The sequence below is a fragment of the Rhipicephalus sanguineus genome, chromosome 9 (assembly GCF_013339695.2).
Source record: "Rhipicephalus sanguineus isolate Rsan-2018 chromosome 9, BIME_Rsan_1.4, whole genome shotgun sequence".
Taxonomy (NCBI): Eukaryota; Metazoa; Arthropoda; class Arachnida; order Ixodida; family Ixodidae; genus Rhipicephalus; species Rhipicephalus sanguineus.
Genome location: NC_051184.2, coordinates 30,705,431 through 30,725,435, shown reverse-complemented (window position 1 = coordinate 30,725,435; position 20,005 = coordinate 30,705,431). Strand labels below are relative to the sequence as shown.

The window sequence follows — 20,005 nt, the reverse complement described above, 5'->3', positions numbered from 1 at the left end:
CGTATGGATATCAAGCTAGCTTATTTTCATTGAGGACTGACAGTTGAGTTAGTTGCCAAGTGCTCATGCTCGTAAACTCGTACATACGAAGGCAGGAAGACTCGCACTGGATGTCAACAACATCTTTGTCTACTTGCATTTTCTGTGTGCATGTGTCACGATGTACGCTTAGAGTTATGTTCCTATCAATACTACAGCCTTGCTGAACATCGGAAGCATAGGTAATGCAGACATAAAAACAGTAGCTGCGATGCGCGATGGCAACGGCTGAAGATCAGCAAAAGTGGGCAGTGACCAACGAAGTGGAATCATGATATATTTCACTTCTACTCACGGCAAGCTGGCAGTAATATCCCGGCCTTTTACGGCATCTACTAGGTTCTACGTAGTTGCTAATCAGCACAAATGAAGCACATTGTTTACTGAGGAGACCATAGGCTTAACGTACCAAGTTTCGAGACATTTTGTTGAGCCAAGTCTCCAAAATAAAAAAGAAATACACTTTGAACATCCGTGACGTCACGTGCGGTGATTTTGGCGCGAGATTTAAAAACGAAGCTTTGACCTTGATTTTCTCCTCTGTTATTAAATCTATGATGGTGAAATTAATGACATTAGAGTTTTCGGAGTTTGCTTTATCAATCTAAACCGATTCATTTTTTTCACTTTAGTGTCCCTTTTGTAATTACTACACTACAGCTAAAAACTGGGAATAATGTTCCCTATGCTTCCTTTGGGTGTCTGGCCTGTTGGTTTAACTACGTCGTGTCTATTCTGGCACTGCAGCATCATGTTTTGCGATCTTGCCGACATGGTAACTGGTGAATTGCAGAAATTTCGTTATATTGCCACTTTAAACAGCAGGAAGAGTGGCAAATACCCTCTTAATGTGACAGAGGTGAACTTAATGCCCACATTTGAACAAAGGAATGAGACATACCTTGGTAGTTCTTGAGGACGTTTGGCTGAAAGCGGGTGAAGTATGCTCAAGTGAGGCGCCTCTCTGAAATGGGTGTTGGTTGGTGTGCCGTTGTCGCTGTCGCTTACTGTGCGTTGCTTGATATGCGCTTGTTCCATGTGTCACTGGCAAATGTGGTGCCCACGTCACAGCTGCAAGGCAGCACCTGGCTGCGGAGATGCCTAGTGAGTCTGGCTTTTTCGTTTCGTTTTGTTACTTTGGACCCTCGTTTTTGCACCCCTGTCTAGTTTGGCTCTTGCATTTCGTCTTGCATGACGGCACGCGATTTGACTTTCGCATGCTTGTTTTGGGGGTCTTGCGGTTTTCAAGATTGGGGATTGCCTGTGGCACTTTGAATGTACAAGGGCACCGTTGCAGTCAAAGTGGCAGTTTGGGTGAGTCGGTTATGCATAGCAAAAAAGTTTTTCGCTAGATGACACCAACAAAGATACAGTACAGGACACACAAAGAACACCAGAGAGAGCACACGAAGTGCTTCTAAACCTCTTTCATTGTACATCTTGTCTAGTGCATAACTTCTTTGCTATGCACCATTTCAGCTTTCCAGGGTTCAGGATTAATTATTCATTGACTGAGAGTGATGTATACAGCGCGCATAGGCTGCTAAATCACCTGCAAAACATGTCTTTGTTGAAGCTCTAGAATAATTTCAGCCACGTGGTTTTCTTTAATGTGCACATAAATGTGTGTAAATGTTGAAATAAGATTGTTGTGATAATCAGCAGTGTAACAACATCTATAGTGTCATTGTGTACAATATGATCTGTTAGAATGTGAGTTTCCCTAATTGAAAGTGTAATCCTGTGTAGATTTTCACTCTAACACGGATGTAGGGTTTTGGTTTGCAGTACGATACTTTCATTAGCCAGTTCACGTCAAGCCAAGTACATCATGTTTACGTTGGTGGTTAGATTGAAAGGAGAAGCTGTTGCGCAAATGCAACATGACGCTGAGATATTCTTGAAGTGCTTCACTGCCGAGCTCCATTTTTGAAGGTGTATATTGATAACGTTGAGTCTGTGGTTGATCTAAGAAATTTCAGCAAGCCAGTTGAGTGGGTTTGTGCATATGACTTGAGATGGGAGATTTGTGCAGACATAGGAGAGACTTTGCCATCTGCACTTTGATAGCCCTTTTTTGTAGCTTTAAAACTAGCTTTTCTGAAGGCTGGCTTACCAAACTAATAACGGAGTAGCCGGTTATAGCTCAACAGCTTGTGTTGACAGTTTGTGCATGTTAGGGTATAAAAGATGTAAACAGCCAGAACATTTGCAATTCACACTGTGTCTTTGCTTCATTAAGTGCCACCATTAAAAGTGGCCAAACATACATTGCAGAGAAGGATGCACTTTTGAATTGGGAAAGCATTCGTTTCGCACAGCTTAATCAGGGCAGTGCATGTAGTCTAAGGGAGTAGAAACTGTAGTTCACTGCTGACTCGCCGCACCACACATGCTGTACTTAAGTGCATCACACTACTAATTAGTCCTTAGAGTAATCACATCATTCAAATGCCGCTGCTTGCCCTGTCATGGTATTGTCTATTCACCATTAAAGTATTTATCATGTAAGCAACATTTCTTGTTTCTTCACATCTTTCAGTGTGACTTTTGCATAATGACTGTGACAGTATGTTAAAAATTAGGTTAGGCGGTGCGTTATTGTTATTATTGAGTCATGCTAACTAACCAAGCAACAGCAACTTCAGCCACATTCATATTAATTAATGCACCTTTGTTACTATCTCTTGCCAGATAATGCTAACACTGACAGCGACCTTCCCGCGCCGCCCATTGTCAAGAAGGTAGCTGTTGGCCCACTGCTTCATCGGCGTCAGTTGGCGGCCATGTATCGCCGCCGGTTCATGCGAAACACACGAAACTACAAGGGACTCTTCTGTGAGGTGAGAAATCTTCTTGAGCAGCATTTTAGGAGCAGTGACATTGGGGGGACACTTCAAACAAAGTGTTCATTTTTTACGTTATAGTGTTGTAGTGAAAGTAAAGAAGTGGGCACTGCCAGAAGTGTTGGGCTAGTAACATGGCTTTTTATTGGGTGAACTTCTGCTCCCAAAAAGCAAACATTGCTCAATTCATATCAAAGTGGTGAGCACTGCAGTGACTTGTTGAATGAGACCTCACGATTTGAGTTTGTCCACTGTTTATTAGGGGTGTGCGAATATTCGAGTTTCGAATTCGAATCGAATAGTTACTAATCGAATAATTTGATCCGACTTTCGAATAGCTAGTATTCGAAGTTTCGAATAATTCGACAGGACGAATGTCTTGTCGCGACCAAGGCCAATGGTGCAACTTGGTTCGAGTGGGGTGACTAAAAATAATGCTAACATCGTTACAGTAGGCCTTTTGTTAAAACTTTCACCAACATCCTGGTTCAAAAGCGACCGCATGCTGATCTTAAAGGAGATTATGTCACTTCCGCTCGTAGAACAACACACGCGAAAACTGTCAAGACCTTCACAAACAACTTCGTTCCCGAAACGAAGGCTACGGACTTCTTGCGTAATTCGATCGCGTATGCCGCAAACGCCGTAACACGTCCTGACTTTGGCCTGCGATACCCTCAGTCATTGACTTTGCATGTAAAAATGTGTTCACTCTGGGCAGTCGCCACTGCCGCACCGAATCATTTGTTCAGAAACTACCATCGTTCCGGCACGCAGTTAAAACGCTGCTGTGAACTGGAACCCGAAGATTTTTGGGCCCGGAGCGCCCATGGCGATGAAGCACAACATTGCCGTTGTCAGATGGGCCGTATTGCGCGACCAAGGGAAAACAACTAGCTACCGTACCCCCCTCTGTTTGTCGTAGGAGGTTATAGGAGTGGCGCTGCTGACTGGAATGGCGGCTCTTCTATCATCATGATTGCATGCCCATAAAAGCTGAAACAAAAGCCACTCCCGAACAAGTGCGTAATAAAACTGTCGGCACGCCGTAGCCTCTTTGATTTTTCCTTTGTGTTGCCGTAGCCGGCGGTACACACTTCGTATAAATATACTGTTCGATATTCGATTCGATATTCGATAATTTTGGCCACTATTCGGCACTATTCGATTCGAATTCGATTCGAGGTGAAATTTCACTATTCGCACACCCCTACTGTTTATACAAACTTCATGACACGAGACTAACCATACACAAACATGTGGCCGAACTTTTTACAACAAAATTCAGATTGCAATACGAGAATGTACTGCTCATTTCATGATGTAAATTGACTGTCATTAGGCTAATTCGTTTTGCTGTAAACTTGACAACAGTATTCAGGAAACTTTGGGCACAGGAATCGCACCTTGTGCGTGGCGATAACTAAATAACAGTGATAATTTATTGAGAAATGGTTGCTGGCGTGAAATCAAACACCTTGCATTAAAATATTGTTGTATTTAATGTTGTACAGTACCCACGGATTGAAAGAGGACAATTTAGGGCGAAGTAGGGTAATGCACATGTTTTCATTTCTACTGTCATCAGTGCGTCACATCGGCGTAATTTCGACTCGAACGCGTAGATCAGGGCCAACATTATCTTCAGAGACCAAATTCGTCACCGCATGACATGGTTATCTTGAGCATTTGCGCATACAAGTCGTTATACTAAATATATTGATGTCTCATTTGAATATGTGAGTACTGTACCTACACCATATGCAGTACTCATGGAATGAAACATGTCAATTTCCACTGTCTTGAGTTCGTGCCGTATTGGCATGATTTTCGCCCAAACACTTAAATTGGAGAGAACGCCTTTAGTGGCCAGATTCGTCGTCATGTGATGTGGTTATCGAGTAATTATGCTTACCAGTTATGATACTTAATGCTTGATGTTGCCTTTTTGATGTTCGCCTCCATTTGCTTTGGCTTTCTTGTCTGTCATTTCCTTACTGTAAAATGTGACAGCATACATGAACGGAAGGCAAGCAACAGGTCTTGTGAGGTGATCTAGAACAAAGCAGAAACCACATTCAACATTATATTCGCCATAATGCCTCTTGCCAGATTATCTACTCTACTTTGCACACCATAACACAAAATTGTTCGCGGGAAGACAGGGGCTTGAAGAGATGAAAAAATCCTTCAACTGTGAACACCAATATTCCCCGTTCAAAATTTTTTAAACTCTTCGCAGGTCACTAGTCACTCGAGTACTTTTATGAAGATCCCTGCAACAATCTCGTGTATCCTCCTGTGTCTTCATCTTGGAAACTCATTCACCCCGCTTGATTATCTTGATCACTGTTCTAGATAATCCTGCCTGCTCTGTTTGTGTTGCTGGCCTTGCTGTTCACGCTGCTGATTCCGCCAATGTCCGAAGAACCGCCTCTTGAGCTGACGCCGTGGGTGTATGGCCCACCAAACTACGTCTTCTACGGGTGAGGACGAAGAACTTTCATGTGCATTCATCAGTGCTTGAAACCTTGTGCCAGATGCCTATTAGCCTAACCAGCTGCAGCACTGAACGTTTTGCAGCAGTAATGGCTGTATTGACATTCATGTTGTGCAAGCTGTATTCATGGCGTTGGTTGTCATGGTAAACAATTTTAGCAGCCCCTCGATAACGATCACAGCTATATCACACGTCATAGTTGAAGAACAGCCAAAGGAAAAAAAAACTCAAAAGCAGGCATGAGAGTTTGGCCTTTCACTTTTGTAAGTTGACTCGCCAGGTTGACTGAGTGGCTATAACTAACTGCTGATAACAAGGTTGCGGACTCAATTTCCACACAGTCTTTTGATAAGGACAAAATGCAAAAGAATTTGCATGCGTACATTTAAGCAGGCATTAGAAGCACACACACAGCGGCCAAAATTAATTCAGGGCTCTCGATCACAATGGATCTCTTCATCCCCAATATTACTTTTGGGCATTAAATGATTAAGCCCTATGAATCAATAGATTGGCCAATAAATCACTTAGTCAGTCATGTTTCTTTTTTTCAGACAGTTTTTTTCAGTGGCACATCACTGTTGCAGTCTTTCTGAGCTTACATTAGAAACTGTGGCAGCATTTCTCTAAGCTTTCTCAAAAAACATGATTTCTGTGTTGATCCTCTTGACTTCGCCAAAATTTATGCTGAGAATGTACTAGAAATGTGTTTAGTGTAGGGATTTGCTTTAGTTAAAACATAATCTGCATGTTAAGGCATGCAAAATAGTGAAGAAGCATGCTCGAACATACTTGTATGTTCCTTTTTTTTCTAGTTCTGAAAACACATCCAGCCCATTTTCAGGGAAGTACACGGACGCCCTCCTGTCTCCAACTGGCCTAGGTGCCCGCTGTGTGAAAGGGGAACCTCTGAGGTTGGTACTACCATACCTAGAAATTGCCTTGGCACTTCCTTCATGGAAAGATGTTGTTCATTATGGCCCAATCCTAAAAGGAACACTCAGTTCAAACTCTGGTAGTTGTTGATTACAGCTGAGGTATCACATGAAGGCATTCAAGGCACATTTGTACGTATAAATGTGATCCCTGTACTTCGCAGGGTACGTCCACTCTTTTCTCTATGTAGAGCAAGTATTGCTTTGTTTGCCTCATTACCATTTAGTCTTCATTTTAACAGTTATGTGCAGCATATATTTCTGGAAATGTTTTTGAAATAATCAGTGGTCCTTATTGGTGGATTAACATTGCATTCACACAACTGTTAGAATGTAATCTGCTTCGTATTGTCAGGACGTCAGAAAAACAGGGTTTAAAAGGACTAATCGAGAGGAACAGTGACCAGAACATCTTTTAATACCACATGCTAGGTACTTCTTCTTCGCCCTTCTTTAAATGTTGATATATGTTCTTATCATTGTAATCCTAATTGCACATTCCCTTAAGGTGCGAACTATGATGGGCTGTCTGCAAATTTCTCAAATTTATACACAGTTATTCCAAGGCATTTGATATATTTCAAGAAAGAAAAGGAGGTAATATGGTGTCTTGGTCGACTTTTAGCAAGTAATTGTAATTGGCTTGCAATTAAATATCTATTTATTGTGCAAACAGTCATGTCCTATTTTTAGCATAAAAAGAATGAAATCTTAGCCTCAAAATACATGTGCTATGTGTTTTTGGCTGTCATCATTTCAGGCGAAGAAAAATTATGCTTTTGACGTTGCACTTACCATTGCACTTACCGTTGCTTTATCGTTGCCTTACCGTTGCCTATTTTGTTGTGTATTTCCCACGCAGTGGCTTGGGCTGTGCTGAAATGGCGAACGCAAGTGTCCCGGTGCCTGGTGCGCCTTATGGCTACGAGTCCTCCGAGGGCGGTGGTACTTGCACTTGCGCAAGTGGAGCCCAGCAGTGTACGCACAATGCAGGTGGCCCTACGCCGCCTGCTGTTCGCACTGCCACTACTGACATTCTGCTCGACGTGACTGGCCGTGACGTCTCGGATTGGATAATTAAGACCTGGAATCCCTACCACAAGACAAGGTATGTTCTCTCATGGGGCTTCTATAGAAGGAATTTAAACCTTTACCCACCTTCCGTCCATTCTGGTCCAAAACAAGCTTAAGTAAAAAGAAGTTTACTTATTCATTTAGAAATGGTGCGTAATGCAATGAGAAAATGTGCACATGGATCAACCACGAAAGAACTTGTCGAGCAGTGCCTGAGTCGAGCAGTGCCTTCGAATTCGTTTCGACACGACTTAAATTATTCTAAATTTTTAAGTATTCGAAATGAATGAATATATGTATATTTGACTGCATGTATACCCCCTTGTAAAGGTAGTTTCACTGCAGCTGAGGGGTGCTATGCCCCGAAACCACCAATCCGGGGGAAATTCGCACTGCCGCGAAGCCACACTTCATGGTTAACTGTACATATTATGTACCTTCACCTCAATTGATTATTCTTTTAAGTTTAAAACTGTGTTATACGTGCTTATATGTGCAAAGTATAGTAAACTTTAAAGCGTTACCTATAGTACCGTTATGTATTGTACTTCACTTCAAACCAAAAATGTGACATTACACATGCCTATTGTTGGGTCATGACACAAATGCTCAGCTTTCTTTACGATATGTTATATATACTATTCGAACTATTTGATTAGAAATTATTCGATCAAATCACTATTTGCCCATCCCTAGTTAAGATAACACTTTTGAAAATCCTTAAACACAAAGTTTCCAGGGAAAAAAGTTGTTCACCTCTAAACTGTCAGCTGTGGCAGACTTCCATGAGTGTAAAGACCACTGTAATTGTTCATTCATTAACTAAGCTTCATCAATTAACTCTTTATTATTTACCTTACAATATGTGTCGCATTCGATGCACTGCAGCTGGTCGTTTCACAAGGCACATCCACTTAAAATGCAATCTGAAGGTGGCATGATTTCGAGGTATTCGCCATCAAATTTGCAGTCAAAGTATACTGTCATCTAAGTTACTTGTAACAAGATATGGTTTCGCACATTGAAGTGCATAAGTAGCTGGAACACCTATATACTTCATCGAACAGTTCGTCAATGAAAATCTTGAATCTGATGTGACACCGCAAATTGTTTCAAAGCAGATATGCCTTGCAGTCTAACTGGCTCTAATTGAACAATTGCATTATGTGAACTAAAATTAATTGGATGTTAATTAGTGAAGTTCACTTAACTAACTATTTATTGGCATAAATTTAACATTTATGGGCATCTGCCACACCAAACGGGTTACTTCAGAACAGATTTTCTTTTTTCCTCGAAGATGCTATGCCTTAAAATTTTTTCGAACCAGTACCTGAAACATCCGCTACACAGAAGTGCTGTTACACTGTTTCAGATTTGGTGGCGTCCAGTTTGGCGTAAGGAATCACCTGACTTCTCTCAACATCACTGCTCTTGAGGAAGCCGTTTCCAAAATGGACGCCCCTGGTGGTCTGAACCTCTCAGCAGCAGTCCTCACCTTGCGTCGTGGCGTTGACAGCTCCGCGGTACAGGATAACGTGAAGGTTGGTGAAGAAATCCTTGCGAGGTTCCTGCTTGTTCCACTTGCGCAGTCTTCACACACAGCGCCACTCGGAGTCTCTTTGAATGCTGGAGAGTACTTTGTCACAAAATATGTTGTTAAGGTGAAAGCCCTAGATGCCTCATCAAACGCGAAAATTGACCATCAGCGTCAAGACGAGGGATGCGCAAAATCATGTGATGAAATCACCATGGCGTCACTATGATGTCACATAATGTGATGTCATACAATGATGTCATCACGTGACATCATCGACTTGGTCAAAGGTGCGCCAATCATGGAGGCAGTGCAAAACCAGGTGAGGTGCAGAAAGATTGCAATGCCCCTGATCCTGGAGGCAGTGCAAAAACACATTAGGTGCAGGGCAGCTTTCAGAAGAGGTGGGATAGGGGGGATAATTACATTACAACTGTGAAAAAAATCGAAGACTTTAGCTTTCACCTTCGAGTCATCTTAGGCGAATGTATAAGGGACTCTGAGTTTTTTGTACTGTACATAGCTGGGACCTAAATTTTTTGTGATAACAAGTGACTTATGACTTGGACCACAGCGCAGCGGGTCAGTGAGCTTTTGGGAGGCTGTAATGACTCAATAGAGCTAGTACAAAATACTATGATCATATCAGCAATTTCTTCAGCCCTGCACTCACTTACTGTGACTTCCATTACAAGTGCCTTCATTAACATTATTTGGTTGTTTTATTTGTAAACATAGTTTGCCTTTTCTGTCAGTTCATTTTATTTTATCAGTCCTGTACCTTCACTTTTTCTCTTAATGTTATTCGATATCCCATTTCCTTCCACAGGCAGTGTAGCGTGCAAGATGTTATTTGTGGACCAGCATTAATCTCTTGCATTCTGATAACGCACTTTCACTACTTCCTCCTGCTGATATTGAAGGTTGCATACAGGCTGTAGTTTGCAGTTAACCATCAGAAAGAAGTGTTGCCAGTTGCAAACAGCTGACTGACCCCGTGAACCCATTCGCAACAGGTGTGGTACAACAACAAGGGCTGGGTGTCCTCGGTGGCGTACATGAACGCCATCAACAACGTATTGCTGCGGGCGCACCTCCCATCCCAGGCTGATGCCAGCTACTACGGCATGTCGGTCATCAACCATCCAATGAACTTTACTCAAGATCAGCTTCAGGATGAACTGCTGTGAGTTGCACGCATGATGTTTTATGCTTGAAATTGATTTCTTTGAGTGATATGTGACAATGCTTTCATTAATTGGGAACCTAACTGATGATTCTGAAGGAAACGTCATCTGCACACTCGTTCTTAAAGTTTGCTTGATGTGATGTACGTGGTTTCTCTCATAGGCTTTCCCATTCCCTTAGAAATAAGGGAGTGGCCGGTAGGGGGTGGGGTGTGTTCAGAGGAACAACTCATTCTTGACCGCCACCGTCCTCCCTTTATGGTTGTTATATATTTTTTTACTTCCACTGTCACATAAGGACAGGAAAGTGTTTTATAGTCTTGGACAAGAAATTTGGATTCAGAATGCTTTTGTGGTTGAATGCAGTTTTAATATGCGACTTGGTTAGATAATGTGAATGTAGCATGTAATAGACGGCCAGTGCAGTGCACGGTTGATAAACACTATGGTTAGTTGAACATACTTGGTGGCAGCAGACAATCAGATGTGATGATATTGTTAAGAAACTTTCAGGCATTGGGCAAGTGAGAATTTTGCAGATTTATGAGTGCACTAGGACAAGAGCACTCCTATTGCTGATGTAGTGTACTTGTAGTTCACTGTATAGTAACAGACACTTTGTGATTGTTTTAGGCACAGCCACGATGGGTTGTCTCCATGAAGCTTATTTCTAAGATGTGTAAAAAGCATAAATTTTGCCAGATTGCTGTTTCTCGAGCGATCAAATCAATGTCAAGCAAAAATAAACCTATCTGCCAAGCTTGCTTGGTGTGTATGCAGTCACCTTTGTGTGACGCGTGACCCATGCCTAGTTTGACTCAACCTTAATGAAAACAAGCAGATAATGAAGCCAAAGAAAGTATAGGGGACGTTAATTTTACTGTTTCAAGTGTATTGTAGTAATAGTGATACACTTGTGAAGAAAGTAAAATGGACGAAAAGACAACTTGCCGCCAGCAGGGACCGAATCTGCAACCTTCGGATTACGCGCCCGATGCTCTACCAATTGAGTTACGGGGCGGTCGTCCCCTCGTCCACTTTATTGGGTATTTATATGCATGGAAACCTGGGAGTGTTAGTCAGCACCGCTCGTAGCCATGACGGCAAGTGTGAAACACTCTTTCTTTGCCAACTGTCATCAGTTTGGTTATTTTTGCAAAGATAGTGATTATATAGTCTCTTTTTGGCTGTAAGTATGGCTCCAAGATTAGAGTCCTGCATGTCGACACATGGCTGTCCATCGATCACGTGCAGGAAGCGAGGCGGTCTGAGCCTGCTGCATGCGACATGTGTCATCTTCGCCATGTCTTTCGTGCCGGCCAGCTTTGTCATGTTCCTCATTGAAGACCGCACCTCGGGTTCTCAGCACCTGCAGTTTGTGAGCGGCCTCAAACCGTTCCTCTACTGGATTGGCAACTACACCTGGGACCTGGTAAGCGCCTTCCTCTTTTGATTACTTTGTCTTTCCCTCGTAGCTGCACAGCTGCAGTGGGAAAAAAAAAATCAGATGCTCTTGCCCTATAGGGAAAACGGAGGCAAGTGAAGCTTGGCGTGTGCGTGCCTAACATACTTGCCTACTTGCAGACTTGCATATGGGTGCACAGCCAGGTCGCATTTATATGCAGGCAAAATGCTAGAGAATTATGTTCTTAGATTTAGGTGCATGTTAAAGAACCCTAGGTAGTCTAAATTACCAATGCCCTCGCCTACAACGTGCCTCATTATCATATTGTGGTTTTGGCACGTAAGACCCTAGAAGTTACTATAATTTCATTATGGTAGTGACAGCAACGGCTGCACCATAGTGCACACAGTTATACACCATTACTTAACGCACTAATGCATTCGTATAAGGTATGAGTTTTCTTAAATCACTGTACTGATGTGTGCGAATGTGGAGATTCCTTTCGAGACCGCAAACAGAGTTGTCGAAAAGCTGGTGCGGTGCTCTCTTTCAACTGTTACCAGTGGCTGTTCTACGTATTGCTTTTTCAGTGCAACTACATTGTGCCTGCTGTGTTGTGCATCTTCATCTTCATGGCGTTCAAGGAAGAAGCATACGTCTCGCACGACAACATTGGTGGGCTAGTCCTTCTACTGTTGCTTTACGGGTAAGCAGGCAGTTGACATCTTGCTTACAAAGCGGGCTTTCTGTACAGTCGGGGCTGTGTGTTAAACCTGTTGGTACATTTTACATGTGTGTGTTGGGCATGCAATGGGACCTCTGTTGAGAGCTTAGGCATAGTAGAAATTCCATTTAGTTTTAGGATGAAGATGTTTACGTGTTTGTAATAATTTTCGAATGAGATAGTACATTCGTAAAAAGCTGGAGGCTCGATGTGATCAACAGAGGCTGAACAAGGGAAGCCACAATTTGGAGACGATGTTAGTTGATAAGGGGATAGTTTTCATGAGGGCAACAATGTCAAGGTGACGTCTCGACATGACTGTGTTGCCTTGACGATCACAAGATTGTTTATCAGGCTGTCGAATTGACAAGGAAATAGTGGGCAATGTCAGAATGTGAACATTGTTGTCTTTATGATGATAAACAAGTTCCATCGCCAAAACATTGGCTCCAGGTTTAGCTTTCTCTTTTTCAAAGGCTGTTGACTTCTTTTGAGCATTGCAGGAATTAACGTTGATATCTCACACATAAGCCATGCGTGTTTCTCGTTGTACCTTACTTTTGCAGGTGGTCCAGTATTCCACTGATGTACCCATCATCGTTCATCTTCAGCGTGCCTAGCTCTGCATTCGTCACACTTGCCTGCTGCAATCTCTTTGTTGGGATCGTTAGCACAGTCTCCACATACGTGTTGGAGCTTTTTGATGACAAGGTATGCACTGGATTTCCTCCTAATGTCATCTGTGTGCAGGCAAAATTTTTTAGCGGTTTATAGTCAGCATGTTGTGCACGTTTACAATACAGTTGAACCCGTTTATAACGAACTCGAAAGTGTTGCGAAAAGTGGTCGTTATATCAGTAGTTCGTTGTATATGGACTCGCCCTTAAAAACGTGCGCTTAGCGGCCAAGCCGTTTTTTTTTCTTTGCGCTTTTATTAAAGTGCTAACAACCCCTTCAGTGACAAGCTAAGCCTTTTCGCGTCGTGAAGCGACGCCCGCTGCGTGCTCACGAGTGAATTAACCGCCTTTGCAATGAGCTGACACCATTTCACTGAAGCGCGGTACCGCGACGTGGAGCCGATCATCCCTGGCTATAGTTGCGTGCAGCGCGTCGCGTACTCGGCTCACGGAGTCACTGCCGGGCCGCTTGCTGTATGCCGTATGCGCGCGTTTGTACGTTCTTCGTGCTTGCTTCACTCCGGACCGTGCACGTGTGTGGCGACTAGCCTCTTTGTTCAACGCTGCGAAAACAAGCATTTTGCAAGCAATGCGCACTCGACGTCTCCGTGATGCTCTCGCGGCCCTGCACGACGATGCGCAGCGCACTTGAGTTGTCACGTAGACAAACACGCAGTATATTCTCGCTGTCAGTGCATCGACGTTTCTCGGTGCCTGCGCTGCTCAACAACAGCGAGCTACTTTCGTTTCTACAAAGCGACGTGCACTTTAAAGCGGTCTCGCACGACGCGGCGGCGGCGTACTTGCGAACGGCAGCATGGCGCGCTCGTACGGCCGTCAATCTGCAGTGTACGGCGTACGCCACACGGACAGCCGAGCAGATAACTACAGATGACTGTGATAAGGTTGTCGCGGCTATAAGTCATAATGGCACGTTCATCGACGGCCGCCACCTCGCCTTCGCTCTTTTCTGATGCTTATCTGCGAAAGCATCGCCACAATCGCGCGGAAGTCGTAATCACTGATCGACCGGTCTCTGCCGTTACCGAAAAGACGGACGACCTCTTATTGTGGCGTCGATGAGTTTAGGAACGCAGTGAACCTTTTTGCGATGGAAAGTTATCGCGGTTATCACTTCTTGCATTTATGCCTTCTTGCGTTCCAAGGCATTGTTTGGTTCATCGCAGGCGGTCATAGCTGCAGAGAACGGCGTCAGGAAAGGTTACCGTGCGAAAGCTGACCGCAAGGCTTCATGCTGCCTACTATTTTTTTTTCCTAACTGCCATTCTGCCACTGAAGAAACGCCTGGAAAGTGAGCGACCTCGCTCGCAGCGTCCGAAATCTGCGTGCGGTGCTCGCCGATCTGGGATATCTAGTCGCGAGCACCGTGGTCGCGAGTTAACTGGAGCGGTGCACGCGCGAGCGCGCGCCCCTGTCACGCTTTAGAAGGAATGTTTTAACTTTTTTTCGCTTCGTATGCACCATATTTTTACCGCGACCGTGTCTGAAGTGTTCGTGTAAAAGTGGGAGGCTTTGAAAAATGTTCGCTATATGTGGACGCAGCTTCAATGGTTAGCATAGGAAAATCGAAAGTGCACCTAAATATGGTCATTATAACCGATAGATCGTTATATGTGGGATTGTTATAAGTGGGTTCGACTGTATGTATTATGTGTAAATGCTATGTGGAACAATGTGTTAGTTTAGGCTTGTTGACATTTTATTGGTCACAAGTCATGCAGTGAGCACTCGACAATATCTATTACTTTTCGAAAAGATTGTGTGCTCTTGGACCTTATACTTTCACCACACACGCTTTGACTGCAATTGTATGGCTGCCTGCTCTGGCCTAAGAGTTTGTAATGAAACCTGTGCTATACAGCGGTCAACAGCATGCTGCTCTGTCTCCAGCTTCTTTTAATACTGCAGTGGTGTTTGATGATCCTGCTCCAAATGTGTCCGCAGGAGTTGCAGTCGATAGCCCGTATCCTGCGCAAAGTGTTCTTGGTGCTGCCACAGTACTGTCTGGGTAGAGGGCTCATGGACATGTTCTCTAACCATCTCACAGCTGAGGCTCTGGCACGATTTGGTAGGTCACCTTTTTAAACGTGTTCAGTCCTCTAGCAAAAGCAGGTGTTTTTGTTGTCTCCGCTCGTAATGGCTTTCATGGTCAGTGACTTCTTTTTCAGGTTAAAGGTACACTAAAGGTAAACAATGAATTGGCTTAGATTGATAAATTGCACTTTGATAACTCTAATGTCGTTGATTTCACCATCATAGGTTTATTGATAGAGGAGAAAATCAGTGTAAAAGTTTCATTTTTAATTTTTCTCTGAAATCACCACGCGTGACATCGCGGATTTCAAAGTATATTTTTCGTATTTCGGTCACATTGGCTCAACAAAATTTCCTGAAACTTGGTATGTTAAAAGTCTATGGCCCCCTCACAAGACAATGTACTTAATTTTTACTGATTTGGAACTACGTAGGACCTAGTATGCGCCGCCAAAATCTATGACGTCATGGCTTTTAGTACGGGAATCCTCAGTGTGGCGTCGCCACCCGCATTTTCTTGCTTACCAAGCGTTTTCTTGCAGCAAGCAATCTTGGAATTGCGAGAGAGTTATTAGCTAATATGAGAAAAGTTCTTTTTCTCTCTAGGGTCCTTTAACAAGCCACGTGCTAAGATGAGATGAGAGAAGGCATACACAGGATGCCTAGGATAGTACTTGTCCTGCGCCTGCCTCCTTTCAACCTATCTTAAGTTGTGCACTTGTTAAATCTGTTATAACGGGCACCAACTAGCTCTCAAACACATTCATGTAAGAAAATCTATTAACAAAATTTTGGCTTTTTTAATGCCTGAAATTTGCATGAGCGTAACAAGAACATATACAACTCGTGCAACAGGGTTGCCAGGTTTGGCTACACTGCGCCAATTTGGCTACTGTTTTAGGCTGGTGGCGGTAGAAAAAACGTCTTGGCTGCATGGCTACTTTTTGGCTACTATCTTGTTCCCTCGACTTAAGTCAAATGATCAAGAACTGGTGATGTAGCAGCCGCTGGCATTCGAGTATGGGGTTTCAAAACATGGCGTTCAAAGCATATTTTCAGCTAAAATTGAATTTGGCGCTTGGATTACACAGACAATGAACTTTGATGAAAAGGATAGTTCAATCGCCTAAGCAGGGGTAAGGGTCGATGGTGGAGATCATAAAATAAACATCTAAAAAAACTAGACATTTATAACCTGCCAGTCAGGGAGGCCTCGCTCACAAAAAAAAAGGTTTCTGGATACGTGGCCGGGACTCAGGAAAAACTGTTGCTTGGGGCCTCATTTTGCACGTGACTTTAAGCCATAATTGGAAGTCAACAGAACAGTCGAAAGAGCTCTGCATCCAGGGCACTCTGCACTCATCGACATTAGAAATCTGATATCCTCCGAACTTATTGTGTCATTGCTTAAGATTCATAACACACTGTGACTCAGGAACATTAACTGCTCATGCTTCATCCTCACTCAAGAAATGATTGCGGAAGTGACTACAATTTATACTTCAATCACGGCAACTGTGATTTTTAGCACACTCATGCAGCATTCATTTTTATTGTCGTTATTTCTAGTGGTTTTAAGGAAAGTAATGCTAGACGCATGAAGAGAGTGTCATTTTCGACACAGCACAAAAGCTTCGTCATCTTGCACGAAATGATTGCTAAAGTCAACAATTTATGCTTGAATCTCAGCAGTTCCATTTTTGAATATCTCACGCTGTACTTATTTACGTACAACAAGTATTCGGGTTGTTTAGATTCACACAAGTGCTGTGTGCACTGTCCACTGTTCCAGGCTTGAAGACCTTCAAGCATCCATTGGAATGGGACTTCTTGGGTCTCAACCTCGTTAGCCTTGCTGTTCAAGGCCTCGTGTACTTTATCTTCACGTTGCTCCTACAGTATCGTTTCTTCGTGCGAAAGAGGTGCGTTTTGCCCTGCGAAATTCAGCATCTTTTCTTCTTTGTAAAATCTCGAGCAAGTGCGCCTTCCCCTTCTTTGGGAGATTTAAAATATGTGCCAATGACCAAGCAACCCCCCCCCCTCCCTGCCCTTTCTTTTCACCATGTTCTCCGCTGCGGAATCCTGCGGCAGCGGTTCCCAGGAACCCAAGTTCTGAGAGTCTTTACATATGTGCACAATTTCTTAGTACTTTTACAGTGTGGTGCCTTGGGGTTGCACTCTGAGTTGTCACAAATTGTTGGAAGAGTTGAAGAATGTCTTTCCCTCCTTGTCATAACACATGAAATTTCACACGAGCATTTCTTCCAGTTCAGTAAAGACATTAAATGCACGTGTATTCAATAAAGCATTTCATTAGAAGCACAGGTGTGCATTCTTCTTGGAGGCTCTTCCGCTGCCATCTTGAATTTTGGTCCGCTACTGAGCAAAGCCCCCCCCCCCCTCCATATCTTGTCCGATTATTTTTCACTGGGGGGGGCACTAGCTCGGGATTTTACGGTATGCATTAGATATGCATGTTCTTTTTTTTTGTTATAGTAACGCTACTTGTCAGTGGTCTTTATAACTGGATCATCAATGAGCTGAAATATATTTACACTTCGGTTGCGAAGTTGTGCCTTTTTTTTCTCATTCTCGATTTGATACTGATTATTGGGCAGCTGCGCATTTTTTAATCTCTCCTACGTTGCATTCTTTATTTTGTAGGCAGCAGACAGTGCCGTTTGACCCGAAAGAGCTCGCAGATCAAGACGTTACGCAAGAGAGAGAACGCGTGCTTTCTGGCCAGGCAGACGATTCCATACTCAAAGTCGTCAACCTTACTAAGGTGAGGGATGTGTTGGCAGCAAAAGCCTTCTCTGCAATGTGCAGCAGGACGGCTCGAAGGTTTGTGTAGTTATGACGATGCTTGTTTCTTGACGTGTGCAATTGATTGACTGATTGACTGATCTGTGCAAGTGGGTAGTGATTCCTGGTTTTAAAAGGCACGTATACAAAACATGGTCGTGAGAGCACATGTGTTATCCTTTCTGTTTCCATTACATTCATGTTAACTTTTTCCAACTAGGAAGCTTTCTTTCTAAGAAATTTACGTGGATTTCCTTTTGTGTGATAATTTTTCCCTTTCTTGAATGTTTGTTGACCTTTTCAAGCTATGTTTGATTGATTAATTGAATTGGGAAAAAAAAACGGCGCTCACATTTAGAAAGAATAGGTGAGCGATCATTGGCAGTGAAGTGGCAAACATAGTTCTGTTGTTTCTACATTTTACATTTATGCATTACACATACATTGTCTTGCTTAGGTTTACCGAGCCGGCCAGCACCCGGCCGTGAACCACCTTTGTGTCGGTGTCAGGGCAGGCGAGTGCTTTGGATTGCTCGGAGTGAACGGCGCTGGGAAGACCACCACATTCAAAATGCTCACCGGGAACACAGAAGTGACAGAAGGAAATGCCTTCATCTCGAGCTACAGGTAAATCATGACGAATTATATTAATTACGCACTGCATAGTAGCCAATGCCTTTTCTCACCCGCCGCGGTAGTCTAGTGGTTACGGTGCTCGACTGCTGACCCGTAGGTTGCAGGATCGAATCCCGGCCACGGTGGCTGCATTTTAACGAAGGCAAAATGCTAGAGGTCCGTCTATTTAGATTTAGGTGCACGTTGAAGAACCCCAGTTGGTCGAAATTTCTGGAGCCCTCCACTACGGCGTCCCTCACAATCATATTGTGATTTTGGAACGTAAAATGCCAACAATTATTATTAATTCCTTTTCTCGCAAAGGCGTCCATGACATTCGCTGGATGCATCAGGTAATGGTAGTCGTGAAAGCTCATCCTCGTCCAGCATACTTCATTTCTTATCATACCCGCCATGCTGGCATAGTGGTTACGACATTGCACTTAGCAGTGCAATGTCACTGTTACAGTTCCTGGCCACAGTAGATGCACTTTCATGTGAGCACAATGCAGAAATGCCTGTGTACTTCGATTTAGGTGCTCATTAACAAGTCCGAAGTGGTCAAACTTAATCCAGAGTCACCAAGTACGGGGTGCCTCGCAATCTAATCGTAGTGTTGGCACATGAAACCACAGCATTAAATTGAATTGAATTTGATTTGTTGAAAAGATACAAGAATCGAGAAATACATGAAAAAACATCTGGATCCTTAGCATCAAGCTAGTTTGGATTCATATTGAAAGGTTTGCAGGTATATACATATACGAAATAGCAATTTTAACTGTTTACTTATTTATTTATTTTTTATGCAGGTAGCTGGCAACGTATTTGTATAAGATTTAACACATTAATACAGCTCTTTATAATAGTGTTTCAGGTTAACAGGAAAGTGTTTACTTTGTTTTATTTCGACAGGAGGATTGTTCCACAAAGTGCAACCAAAACTAGACAGCCGTCTTTTGCCACATACATTTTTTACAAGTGGCTGTAAAAGGTTGCTGCCTTCGTAGCTTCGTGTGCGAAACCGGGAGGAAACAAATGAAGAACTGTGAAGTGCACTATTGTTAGTTATACAATTGTGAACCATAATTGTAGTTTTATAGTTTATGAACAAGTTAAGAGGCATGATCTGGAGTTTGTTAAAGAGTGGCTTGGAAGGAGCTGCATAACTTTACGTGATGAATAAATTTTTCATTATGTGTTCCAGGTATTGCTCTGCATGAGTACTGCAAAACTTTGTTGATGCATTTTGAAATGAACACATAAAGAATTTAAAAAACTCTCATTTGGTGCGTTATATGTTTTTCATCCTTTGTATTGGATGATGCACTGCATCTGAAGAAAGATATGTATGTAAAAATGGATTGGCTAACGTAAGGGTATTCAATCGTGGCCGGTTCAATAGTTGGTGTTTTAAATATCACATATAAGCAAAGAGTGATCCACCTTTATCGCCGCTATGTTGCACTCTTCGATCTATAGAATATGGTTCACTAGAAAACTACACCTTTTCTCAATGTATTTGAAACATCTTTATGATGCATTAAATGTGTTGCATTCGTTTTTTGCATGATTCTGTTCAGTTGTTTTATTATGATCCTGAAAT

At 42.9% G+C, this 20,005-nt stretch overlaps 1 protein-coding gene across 1 annotated transcript in view; it reads left to right on the top strand.

Moving 5' to 3' along the window:
- LOC119404895 (phospholipid-transporting ATPase ABCA1-like) overlaps positions 1-20,005 on the top strand; it is a 64,871-nt gene that overhangs the window by 26,693 nt on the left and 18,173 nt on the right. The window contains 14 exon segments of the mRNA XM_037671586.2: positions 1,111-1,143; positions 2,734-2,882; positions 5,244-5,371; positions 6,201-6,299; positions 7,183-7,428; positions 8,770-8,938; positions 9,948-10,117; positions 11,373-11,550; positions 12,114-12,229; positions 12,814-12,958; positions 14,890-15,013; positions 16,772-16,901; positions 17,644-17,764; positions 18,242-18,411. Of these exon segments, the coding sequence (XP_037527514.2) occupies positions 1,111-1,143; positions 2,734-2,882; positions 5,244-5,371; positions 6,201-6,299; positions 7,183-7,428; positions 8,770-8,938; positions 9,948-10,117; positions 11,373-11,550; positions 12,114-12,229; positions 12,814-12,958; positions 14,890-15,013; positions 16,772-16,901; positions 17,644-17,764; positions 18,242-18,411 (1,978 nt within the window).